This window comes from Toxotes jaculatrix, chromosome 20 (assembly GCF_017976425.1).
Source record: "Toxotes jaculatrix isolate fToxJac2 chromosome 20, fToxJac2.pri, whole genome shotgun sequence".
NCBI lineage: Eukaryota > Metazoa > Chordata > Actinopteri > Toxotidae > Toxotes > Toxotes jaculatrix.
The window spans coordinates 6,121,410-6,134,733 of record NC_054413.1 but is presented as its reverse complement, the minus strand read 5'-3'; the positions used below and the strand labels follow the sequence as shown (position 1 = coordinate 6,134,733).

Here is a 13,324-nt window from a genome sequence, read left to right as displayed (position 1 = left end):
GCCTCAGACTGCAGAGATGAGAGTGTATCTGTGAACAGTAAACAGTATATTTAATGAATAAGAGTTGACGGCAACAGTTTTTATTGTTTATCCCCTTGCCTTTGAGAATGAGAAGATGAGGCTCTGTTCATTTCACTGATTGTGCTTTTTTGTGTGCAGTGGTTTCTCTTTTGATCAACCACTAGGTGCTGCCAAAGGAAAAATTTTAAAATTCTACACACAGGGTCTCACACAGCTTGTCATCCAAAATGAATCATAGTTTTTGCAGGAGAAACTGGGAATTGGTCATTTGGAAATGTATGTAAGTAATTTGTGATTATAAATGCATCAAAGGAATAGTTCAGCTTAGCACAAAGACTGGAAACAAGGTGAAACAACAAAATGTTGAACTATTCCTTCAAGGTAAACACCAAAGCTTTAATGAGAGAGAAAATACACACCAATATCAGTATGAATGCTTTGCTGAACAGTTTTCCGAGAGGACTGAATGGCAAGGCTTGAGACATTAAAGCAGAAATCAATTCAAATACTAATCATACAGTTAACTAGAAGGGCACTCAGTGAGAGCAGATCTCTGCCAGGACCAATGTGAAACAACATTGACCAGACAAAAAAAAAAAAAAAAAAAATCTAATTCATGGTAAATGATCTGGATCTGCCCTAAGATTTAATGGTTTCTTCCCTGGCTGTACTTTTTGCGTAATCCTGCTGACAATTGTAAACAAAAGTCTACTAACAGAAAAGAGTGAAGACATTACCTCTGTGGCAGTGATAAAAATAGGTGGAACTACAATATACTAGTGGACATAATACCATGAAGACAGGTTTAATTTAATGCAATCCAGTACAACAGCCCAGCAATAAACAATATCTTTTTTTTTTTTTTTTTGCCACAGTGACATTTTGTCCTACCCTGAGAGTTATTATCTCCATTTTGCTGCAGGAATACAGGAAAGGAAGATATGGGAATGTTTTGCAGAATAATGGCAGGAAACCTTTTCTCTCTGGGACATATTAGGAAGAAATTGGATAAATTCCAGTGTAGGAGGTTTAAACGAGGGTCAAAAACATGCAGATACACCATATGTATCTTCAGCTTATGTCGGTACATTCTGCACACATGATAAATCACACGAGTGAAACTTAAAACATATTTGAATGATTGTCTTTATTAACCTTACCAAAATATATGTATCAGTGATACAAACTCACACTTTGTTTTTCTTTTTGGAATATAAATTAGCAAAGAAAAACCTAATATAAACAACATGAATTTATGCTTTTACATATTCACTGCACTGTATGATGGTAGAAAAAAGTCTGCCAAAAAATCTCAAGTGACATTACAGGTACATTCCAAAGTGCCATGCTTGGTGAAGGTGAGGGGTTTCGAGGGGGTAAAAAAAAGTACGTTTGAACAAAAAAGGTAAATAATACATAACACAACAGTCATTTTAGACATAATGTTCTTTATGGGAAAACATTGCCTAAGAGCTCCCTTTTGGCCTGTGAAAAGTACCATCATGGTTTGGTTGCACCAGCTGTTACAGCTGATTCATTAAAGCCTTTTTAAAAATCCTCCCGGATTCTAACTGGAACTATTTGGTTATTCAGACTGTCATCAGCCCAAAGTCTTGTAATTTGTTACAGTTTGAAAACTTTTAGTAACAAATCTCTGTTTAAAAACTAAATTGTGCGGTGCAACCAGTTTTACTTTAGTAAATCTCCTCTAACATGAATTTCCAAAGTGCTGGTGCAACCCCCTCTTGAAGCATCCTACAGATCCTGATTACACCAACCTGTTGCTCCCACTATTTGTTGTAATGTTGCACTGTCTTTGCTTTAAGTGTTGGTCTTAAAAGAACATCCTCTCTGTGTTGAAGACCCTCAGCTTGGTCATGAAGTTGAAATAGACAAAGGCCAGGCACACCAACAAGTTCTTCATCAGATAGAGGAGGGGTGTGACAAAGCCAAAGAAGGCAATGAGGCCAACACGCACAAAGAAAAAGGGCAAGTCCTGCAGAGCTACTCCTAAGGAGGAAAGCAAGGGGCTGTGGGGCATGACCACCACACGCAGGCAAGATAGGTAGCTGAAGATATAGATGGGGAACACCCAGCCTGAGTAGTAGACCAGGGGATGTCCTGCCACCCGCACCATCTCCACTGTATCCATCCAGAACATAAAGCTGTCCACAAACACATCCGCTCTAGCATCGCTGGCACACAGGAATCTCAGTGGACCCGTGTAGGCGTACGGAGATATGTGGTACGCTGTGGTGCTCACCGACCGTGAGCTCAATCCAGAGATACTAAATGGTCTCCCAGCATTACCTGGTATCCCAGGGACTGTCCCGTTGGTCTCTGGTCGAGCCCCTGCTCCGTTCTGGTTCCTGTCATTGAGCTGGCCTGCCCCTGGTTGCATAGGAGTGGAAACACCTTGCCCGGGCACAGCTGGCCCCGACACAGCTGGAGTGATAGGTGTTACTGGTGTTACCTGTTCCACATGCGTGAGGACTGTGGAGGGAATGTCAGCATCTCTCTCCATGTCATTCGCTAGAGAGAGAAAAAGAAGGATTTTCAAGACAACAGTCCAGTCCAATGAGATTATACACAGAAAAACATAATTCTCATGTTGACATGTTGTCTTTCTTTTAACATTACAAACATTCTCAACTGGGATTGGTTTTTACAAGTAACCTCACAAAAACCGCAGTTTACTCAAACCACCACCAGTTTCGTCAGCTCAGCACTGCTTCCTAATTTCCTTGGTTTCATCAGTATTTTTTTTTTTTTAACACTAACTGTGAGCGCAGAGCCAAAGAATAATAAGTTCACTTGTGTTTCTAAATTATTCCGGATAAATGATATAAAGAACTGTCTGCTGCATTTGTTGCCTCCAAGCTCTTGCAATGTAAAGCCGGGCTGGTAGCGCTATATATATTAGTTGGCAGAGGAAAGTTCAGGATCTATAGCACTGAGTGAGTGATTTGTATAGCGTGTTCAGAGAGCTGTGCTCACCCTGGCCAGTTAGTCTGCAGTGGCGTATCCTCTCCACAACGTCGATACAGATGAGAGAGAAGAGGACTAGGGATACGGGGAGCTCCGTGAATGTATCATGTTTCATGTTGTTATTTATCTGAACCTGGTCAACGAAGCAGAAAATAATTAGTTGGACATTTAATGTTATAATTTACTCACTTCCAATCAATATTGAACTTATCAGTTTATCTACAAACATCAGTAATGGACCTTTGCACCATGTGTTTACATCAAACTGTCTACACTTCTGACCTCCCCTAGTTCTGGGTTTGTGGGCTAAATCACTTGCAGCTTCGGTATTTTCTTGAGTCAGGAGTTCATACCAACAGGACACAGAACAAAACCGACAAGCTGGTTATCTTCGTATAATTTATGGCTCTTATGTAAAAGACACCAGATAAGCAGGGGCCAAAAGGTCAGGCTGGACTTTAGAAAGGGCTGCATAAAACAGAAAAGGATCTTGGCTGCAGCCAGCAAGGAAGTGAAAATGTGCCTCATGGACAGATGATTTGACAAGGGCAGCTTGGACAGGAAGAGGAACCAAGCTGCTTATCAGTAGCTCCTTATCCTTATGGCTGTATATTCCTCCCTTGAGAACCAACGGGTTCTTCACAAATCATCACATTTATTACACTCACCGAGGCCTTACCCTTTGATTCCGCTCGTCAACAAGAATCTGTCAGTTTGATCCCAAATGTAAAGATGTAGCAGGTGTTTTTTTAAGTTCCAAGCAACCTCTTTGGATGATAAACACAATCATCCATAATAACTACAAAATAAATAATTACATTAAATGTTGTGGTTCATTGTATGCTGACGCTTAGAGCAAATTTAGAAAAATACAGTAATATAATGAAACAAATGACAAACAATCAGCAAAATGTACCTCAGAGCTGGCGATGAGAAAGGCAAAGCAGGGTAATGTGGACAGGATCACATATACGAGGGCCACAGGCCTCCTGATACGAAGACAAAGGAAGGGAAAGACAAAAAGTAAGGAAGGAAGACAATGGCAACTGCAGGACTTGCTAAATCATGATATTCACCAGCCAAGTGTAGTCCAAACCAGCTACAGGCCTGTTCAGATGCAAACCAGCTGGTCAGGCCTCAGTCAGTGCTGCACTGGGATCCTAGTTGCTGACCATACACAGCTCCAAACTGTGCTGGACCACCATTTCTAGCTTCAGGACATCAAGACAAACATCAAGACAAACGCAGGAGCAACTCACCACTTTTTTCTCCCGATGAGAAACTTCTTTTTCATGAAGACCATGTACTTCAGGGGTACCCAGACCAGCAGGGCAGTAGAGGTGACATAGGCAATGGAGGAGGCCACGATCAACCAATAGGCCGTGCTGCCGTCGCCGGGAGGCTGCGCCGAGGTTTTCACCTTTGCCACGATGACGGCAAACCTCTGCATAACGATGAAGAGCGGCACGCACAGGCCTGCAAACTGCAACACCTCGCACAGGGCGAACTTCAGCGTCCTCCCCGAGCCCATGCTGTAGCAGTTCAAAAAAAGAAAAAGAAGGGAGGGAGACGGGGGCTGTTGTCGCAGTGAGGCGACCCCTGTCCCTCTGAGGGCTGGTCAGGCCTCGGACCAGTGCATTGTCTGCCTCCACTAGCATTTTCCACACGCCACAGCCCTGGCTCTCTGCTCACCCAACTGCTTACACTGCACTAGGCATTGTGTACCTTGGTGTGACGGTGATGTGACTGGCCCTTTACTCTCTATGGATACAAACAAAGGTTGTCGAACTCTACACCCTGAAGGATCTGTTTTTACTGCAGGCATCTTGAAAATGACACTTCAGTCAATATTTTTGTAGCTAAAATCTCACCTCATCAAATATGAGATGACTTACATTATTATTCTAAGCACAAAAATTACATGTAGTGTTACATTAATGAAACCTTATAATTAACCTGAACATGTTTCTAATACCGGAAAACATAAGTGGACATGATAACAGCCACATTAAAAGCAGTGTCCAAGGGTTTGCGTCAGTGACACACATGCTACAAGAAAACCAAAAGGCACTTGTGGCTCTTCCCATATTTATACATTGCCATCTAGTGGCACACTTTGATAACAGTAAAATGTCAGAGGCACAGTGATGTAACAAATGTTAGAAATATATCTGTGGTTTAATTTCATCAGTTTACTTCTTCCAATTCAAAATATTATTATTTTATTTTCAAATTTAGATAAACTGATAAAGGCTTGTCATGTCATAAAAATGATAGGAACCCTATTTTGGGGGCCCCTTTTCCTTATTCCAGTTAAAAGACATGAAAAGCCAAAAGCTAAACAAAAGCACAAGCTAAAATGAGGGATGAGATGGTTTCATCTGTGCACCATTCTGCCACAGTTTCCTGCTACGACCATTTGTTTTCACGCACAGTCAAGCTAACGATGATGTGAAAGTGCCGCTGAGGTGTTTCGTCTTGAGCTCACGACCTGAAGCAGCAGGACATTGTGCTGTTGCTGAGCTCACACACCTGAACACTTCATGGAGTAACTGGATCAGGATTAGGTGGTCTGGACTATATTTGGTGCTGTCTTTAGTTTACACACATTTCTACATGGTGGCATTAGAAGAGCTAATTTTAGATACTGCATTTGATGCAGTTTCTCAGGCAGTGCCTCCATGACAGTAGATCTCAGATCCGTATAGACTGATACCTGGGTATAAACACTACCCCTCGTGCCTGGCCCTCGGAATGAATGGAATTGACGGTTAAGGTCGTGAGCACTAAACTGCATAAGGGAGCATAAAACCAAAGCCTTTCAATAACACTACAAGCTTCTGCTTCCTCAGGTTTATGTGCAAGGAGAAAAGTGATCTACCGTTTGAAATAGATAACACAGCTTTGTGGTTGTTTCCAAGGCTAGCTGGTATGGACTGTTTTAGCAAACTTAAAACAGTAACAATAACACAAATTCCAAACTTGACTTCACAGATTTCCCTCAAAGGGCACCATGGCACCCTCTACCCTTAAACCTGAGGCCTAGTTATTCTTTATTCTTCTGCATAGTTGCATAAATGTCATCTGAAGGAGACTGGTCTCCCATGAGGAAATTATTTGATACCATTTTGAAATCATGAGCAGCCATGGGCTTCTCTATCTTTGGGGCCCCCTGAGAGAATACTATTCAGGGGGCCCCACGGTTTCTAGCTTCGCCCCTGTAATTATCACTGATAAAGCTTTAAAATCTGATATCACAGAGGGGACTTTATTTTACCAGTCCCTGGCCCACAGGCAGGCCACGCACTTGTTGCAGCACTAGTCCCGCGAGAGAGGGGATCCGTGGGCGGATAGATGGATGGATGACCCTGCTGCTCCCCTCCCAACCAGCCCCAGCTGTCAGCCCCCTTCCTGACTTGCCCACCCTGCCCCCGGTACCATGGCGTCCAGCGAGGAGGACGGCACGGTTGAGGAGAAGGAAAACAACAACAAGAAGAGAACGAAAAGCGCCCTCGCTACCGCATGGCTCACTTTCTACAACATCGCCATGACCGCCGGGTACGTGCGTTATTCCGCCCCTGTCGCCTATTAATAAGAAAAGCTTATAAGTTAGCCGCTCCCTAAAAAACTGTACGCGTGTGTTGCTGTTTATAGGACTGTGTGTCTCTGTGTCAAGTCGAAAGTGCCTGTTCAGCTCGCTGGATTTCACCGCGCACCGTCACACCGGAGTTGGAAAATAAAAATAAAAAAGCAGAGTGAACAGTTTGATAGGAATAAAATAAATTAAAACGGTGAGCGGTATTTGTCTGGGTGGGAGAAAATGAATGAGTGGGGTTTGTTTAAAGTGACAGGCTGGCGCTGCAGCCGTGTCCAAATAGGGCTGACTGCACGGTGTCAGCGTCAAGGCCCACAATGCTTCCGACAGTTGCAGTGATAAGTATAGCCGGAGTGCGCTGACACTGGAGCTCAGGACTGGGACAGTGAAATGCTCATCGGGCAGATTTTTCATTAACAACATAACATAATCGATTTTGTGTCGTGTTTATACAGAAAGAGCCAAGACAAACAGACGAGAATCGACACTCGTCCGCTCATATCACCTCTAATGAAAATATAACAGAGCTGTCAGGTCAGCAAGCGGCTCTCACCGGATCAATAATGACTGAACGCGCCTCCGGTTTGGCACAGTGCGCCACAGTGCGATTACATCTTCATTTACAGCTTCATCTCGGTCCAGATATACAATATTCCACTCATTATGACCCTGATGTGTCTGACTAGTCAGTTTAGAAACTTCTGAACTGCCGCTGAAATTCTCCACAGAGGGACAAATATTAAACATTAGGGCTGCAACCTGTCGGTTATTGTTATTATCCGTAATAACAATAACAGACAATAAAAGAGCCTTTTAGAGTTTTTTAGAGTCCAAGTTTTCAGGTGTTTAACTTTGTCCTAAAGATTTTCAGTTTACAGTGATATGAGACAGAGAAACTTGACACATCCTCACATTGGTAGCAATGTTGGTACAGTTGTACAACATTAAGCAGTGGGTAGTGTTCACGGTTTATCATCCATCATATCATGGTCTTTAAAAAAAAACTGAAATTCAGGATGCAGTTTGTCGGTCATCTATTCAAAGGCAATAAAGCAATGATTTCAATACACACATATATACACACAGTTTGAAGGCTTTCTTAATGTAAATTTTTAGGATCCATTCATCCACAAAAGCTCAGGGATGTTCAGCTTCCCAACAGTTTTGCCGTGAATTGTGCACTTGCTAATATCTGGTGTTGGCTGCAGGTTGACTCCTTTCAAATCAAAGCTGAGGCTATAAAATCTAATATATTTATATTTTGTAGACTGACCAGGTGAAAACCAACTGACATTTGTCATGGAGCTGTAGATTACTGCTGAAACCACTGATCAAGTGGAAAATTAACATTTAACAAGTTTAATAAGTGAGCAAATTATTTATAAAGGTCAAATATTTCTTCCTTCATCTCAAATATGTCTGCTCTTCTCTGTTTTATATCACTATATGCAAGCAAACCACGACTTGTAGATGTGAAGAAATCTTTGCTTTCGGCATGAGAGAATTACAATACATCACGGTTATATTGTGTGCTGTAATCCGCTATTGATCTTAAGATTTATTTTCCATTTTTCTGAGCATATACTGCAAAGACAGAGACAACAAAGAGGCACTGAGATATTATCCAGTCATATAGGACTGTACAGGTTAATACGGACCTGAATAACATGACCTCAATTTCATTTAAACTTTCATTAAAGCAGCTTTCCAGCCTCTGTTTCATCAGTGCTGGGATTATCTGATATTGGCCATCTCGCTAAATCTGTCCCACACAGCCTTATGTCTTTTCAAAGCATCTTGAGGAATTAACTGTCCACACTAAGCAGTGTCTTTATATAATATTGTCTGTTTTTTCTCTGCAGGTGGCTGGTTTTGGCCATGGCAATGATGCGCTTCTACATCCAAAAAGGCACACACAAGGGTCTGTACAGAAGTATAGCAAGGACACTCAAGTTTTTCCAGACCTTTGCATTAGTTGAGGTGAGACTTTGAGTAGAATAGTGCGTCATAATCAACATTCATTCAACTGCAGACGAGATAAAGACTGATAATCATTAAAAAGTTTGTTAAGAAAGGAAAGAAAAATAATTGCATAACTACAAAAACTAATTTTATGTGTCTCTTCTTACAGGTGGGACATTGTGCCGTTGGTAAGTGATGATTTTGTTTAATTAATTTAAAATTTCAATTTCATACGACACTTTTGCAGCTGTAAACCCTTGTTTTGTTTTGTTTTTTTCCCCTCTTGCTCTGCTGCAGGAATCGTGAGGACTTCTGTGATTGTAACCGGGGTTCAAGTGTGTTCACGGATTTTCATGGTTTGGTTCATCACCAACAGCATCAGACAGGTGACTGCCGGGATAAACAAAAAATCTTTGCGCAAGCTAATGAAAAATAGCACAAATTGTCAGTTTCATTTCAGTATTATTACCTCCACACATACAGGGAATATGTCAATAACATTCAGTAATCAATGGTAAATTCTCATAGGGGACAAAAATCTAATCAAATGAGGCTTCTTTACTAAGTTCTTCATTACAGTTTTGTTTGTGTTGCACTCAACAATTCATGTCTTTGCTTCAAAACATTTGCACACACACACACACACACACACACACACACACACACACACACACACACACACACACACACACACACACACACACACACACACACACACGTAGCAAGACCTGTAAGAGCAGCATTTGTCAGGTTTGACTCATGCAAACATCTTACTTTGTCCTTCCTCTGTGTATTTGCCATTTTCCTGACTTAAATGAAGATCCAGAATGAAGAAAGCGTAATCCTATTCCTGGTTGTGTGGACGGTGACAGAGATTACCAGATATTCCTACTACACATTCAACCTGCTCAACCACCTGCCGTACTTCATCAAATGGGCCAGGTGGAGATGCCATTACCCGTGGCAGGGATGAGCTTGAATTGTCATTACTGTGTTGGACATTGTGTCTGAGCATGTCGGCCTGATCTGGCGATTTCACCTCTGGCATGCTTCCCTGCCTGGGCCTAGATGAGCTTTACATCAGGAAGTAGTTCAGCCGTGTGTGTGTATTAAGTATCGCCCGGCTCGCACAGAGGGAAGAAGCATGTGTGTGTGTTTATTGATTAGCACCTTGTTAGTCATTCTTTGCCAATGGTGGATGAACTAACTGCTAACATTGTGCTCTGACAATACTTGTTTTGAATCGAAAGCCTTGAGCCTGAGCATGGAAAACATAAAATGGTGACATTTCTCATGGTTATCGGCAAAACGTGGTGACGATCAACGCGTTTCCCGGCTGCAGGGTGACATAATGCCCATCTACTACTGTTTGAAGAGCACTTGTGACGTGGCAGTCTGGCCTTGCGTGTCTCTTTTGCTACAGTAGCTCAGCTGAAACTGGAGCTACTTGGGAGGAACGTCAGCTGTACACATTGATAGCTGTCCAACACACAGGCTTGGCATCTTACAGCCCAGAGAGGGCTATCTCGCGTCAGAATAATGACGTTTACATATCACATCGGCTCATTTACTAGGTGAGACATTGTTCTGTCTCTGGGTTACCACTGTCAGAGGCCTACCAGCAACATATTAATTTCTCTGCCCCTTTAGCGTGCCATGTGATCGTCAGGAGACAATTTAGTTTTTCTCCTTCAAATTCCTCTTTTGTTTTGGGTCTTGATTCTCGTGCGTTGACCGGCACTCTCCTCCCTGCCCCCCACCCTTCACGTCTTTCTTTAAGCATGGAGGAGACGCCAGGCCCCCGGAGAGGGGCTCATGTTCAGCTGCTCCTGTTTTTAAGACCATCTGTTTTGGTCATGGAATGTTCGCCCAACATTTCTCTCACATCCGCTGAGACGCTCCCCTGAGCCTTTGCTGTGGTCTTGACTAAATACAGGATCCCTATAGCCCTGAGTCATGGCACACACTGTATCACGCTAGAGAGACCATGAGTTGTAACAAGGGGACGCAGGCTATCTCACACTTTTGTGCAGTGACAGACCTTTGCAGTGTCCCAGACGTGCACAAAGAGCCGTTCTCTTCAATGCTAATAGCTCTTTTCTGAATTTTATGGGACCATATTTTTGATGTGGCTTTCCTAAATTTGTTTACCAAGCTGTAAAAGTAAAGCCAACTTGCACAGGAAACTACTTGCCTTCGGCTGAATAACTCCTACCTACTCGTGCTTGTAAGCCTTTGAATGAAACATTGTTTGCTGTCCAAGTTGAGAGACTGTCTGTGTATGCGTTTAAGTGTCTGTGTGGCACGAAATCAAAATGTCTCCGTGGTCACTGTAGTAATCGGCCATTTAGTGCAGTGATTCAGTCACTGACAGTTGACAGAGGCCCAAATTGCAGCCACAACCTGATCCTGCAGCTTTGCCCACTACAACACCGTGCCAAACCAAATCCTTTTTCACCGGGGAACCCCAGCTCTCTATCCTTTCGTTTCTTATGACTGGTTGCTAACGCTTATGAGTTTAGGCCAAGTGAAAAAAACTGCTACTGCATTTTGGAATCATGTCACGAGAGTAGCACCGTGTGTCTTCTGTGTTCGGTTGACCATGCATGTGAGTGTGTTAACATCCTTTGACTACAACTACAGCACTGTGTGGGCGCAGCTGCGTATGACTGTCTATATACATAAATATATCACACTGCTGGGTTTTAAGACATCCTTCTCCTTTCCTTGCCAGATACAACCTCTTCATCGTCTTGTACCCCCTGGGAGTCGTTGGAGAACTGATGACCATTTATGCTGCTCTACCGTTTGTACGCAGATCTGGAATGTACTCCATGAGGCTTCCCAACAAGTATAACGTGTCGTTTGACTACTACTACTGTCTCATCATCGTCATGCTGTCCTACATCCCACGTAAGGAGCATTTTCAGTCCTACACTGTGCATTAAGCCGCCTACGTTAAGGCATGGAAAGCAGAAAAAAGTGAAGCTGACTCTTAAAGGATACGCCTTCACATTTTTCACTAACTGACGCTTCAGAAGCAACTTGTGTAAATTATGAACAGAGCCTGGTTGAGATTATTATCACCAGCCTTTGGTGCTTGTAGTTTACTTTTTCTCTGCCCCATTTACAATCATAGCAGACTGTGATTGATCCTGCTGGTTTTTCTTTTTTCCCCTCTAGTGTTTCCTCAGCTCTACTTCCACATGCTGCGGCAGAGGAGAAGGGTGCTTCATGGCGAGGTCATAGTGGAGAAGGACGACTAGACAAGCACCACCTCACGCCTTTGTTTGAGCCAGCCTGCCTCCACATCACCCTCACCTCCCCCCGCTTCATCTCCACCTCATCTCTAGCACCATCGGCCGTTACATTCTCCTTTGTACAGGACCGGAAGGGCCGCACAGATGACGACCTGTCTGACGAAAGCGACAGCCAGCGATATTAAGGAAGAAATGACAAAACCATGGGAGTTCATCTGTACCGAGCAATAATAACTGATCCTAAGTATTTCTTTACAGGATTAATTCCTATCTGAATGGTAATATTGGAAAGATGCTTACAGTCCCAGTGTTGCTGGAGCTTGAGACAGAAGCCCGGCGTTGTGTCTCCGCACAGAGAGATTCTGCGTCCATTATTCACCCGCCAGCCTTACCATGTCTTGTTGCACTGAAGCATGGCAGCCTGAAACATGCACTGATCATGAAAAATATGAGCCACTACACTGCACCCTGAAGGAGAGAGAGAGGCAAATGAGAGGTTTTCAGGGAAATGTGAAACGAAACATGGGAAAAAGATTTGTTAGTTCTTGAGTTGTCCCAAACGTTACCCCCAACCTACGCAATTGGCAGTTTTATTATCTTTTTTTTTTTAAAGGTGTATTCCACCACAGATTTTATACGCACGTAGTGTGGCTGTACAAGAGAAGGTTTCAAAAGAGAAAATATTCATAGTTCTATCATACCTCAACAATAAATCTACATTTAGACAAGATGCTGCTTCTTTTGTGTATGTTTGTTTTACCTTATGTGTAAATGATGCAATGTGAAATAAGCAGGTAATAGTAAGCATATTTCTTAAAGATAATTTATTCCCATTCTGTATCACTTAGAGCAAGCACAGCTCAAACTTAACATTTTGTCTGCTTGGCTCAGCTCCTGCATTCTTTTATGTTGCTTTGATGTTTACTATGTCAAATTAATTTACAGGAGTGCATCTTAAACTAATTTGAGTCTTCAGAAAGTAGTGGCTTTTTCTATTAACTGCTGTAGGTGAGGCTACATTACAAATTTATGTGGGCGCTCGCAGTCTTCAGTCGCTATTTTGTTTGTTTTTTAACAAAGAATCTGATGTCCGTGTTGATAGAGAGGTAGTTAGATTCCCTCCTACTAAAGGTGCTATTGTAAGATCATTTAAATCTTCTGTGCAGCTGAAGGAGTGACTGTGATTGGAGTTGACCTAAAGCAGGAAAACAGGATGTGAATGATTGAGAGGAAATGTTAGTCAATGAACTGCATAGCCCATGGTTATATAAGAAAATCAACCGTTTTGCTTATATTCTGGGTTAGAGAGGAGAAAAATAATAAAAGTCAATGTCAAAGAAAAAAAAATCACTGGAAAAGTTATTTTTCAAGAAAAACAACAGGAATGTGAAAATACCTTTTTGTGCAAAGTCAATAAACTAAATTCTACAATACTGTGGAGAGTTGTGTGATGACCTTCACTGTGAGAAACGGAAACATCAGCCATATGATACAAGAC

The 13,324-nt window shown here is 42.4% G+C and overlaps 1 protein-coding gene and 1 pseudogene across 1 annotated transcript; one reads left to right on the top strand and one right to left on the bottom strand.

Annotated features, from left to right (window-relative positions):
• Positions 1-1,855: 1,855 nt before the first annotated feature.
• On the bottom strand, positions 1,856-4,667 carry LOC121200660 (annotated as a pseudogene).
• A 1,671-nt stretch (positions 4,668-6,338) lies between these two features.
• hacd1 (3-hydroxyacyl-CoA dehydratase 1) lies at positions 6,339-13,257 on the top strand. Its single transcript, XM_041066012.1, has 7 exons — positions 6,339-6,567; positions 8,467-8,584; positions 8,736-8,754; positions 8,864-8,952; positions 9,387-9,508; positions 11,301-11,479; positions 11,750-13,257. The coding sequence occupies exons 1-7, from the start codon at positions 6,449-6,451 to the stop codon at positions 11,830-11,832; spliced, it is 729 nt and encodes a 242-aa protein (XP_040921946.1). The 5' UTR covers positions 6,339-6,448; the 3' UTR covers positions 11,833-13,257.
• The last annotated feature ends 67 nt before the right edge of the window (positions 13,258-13,324 follow it).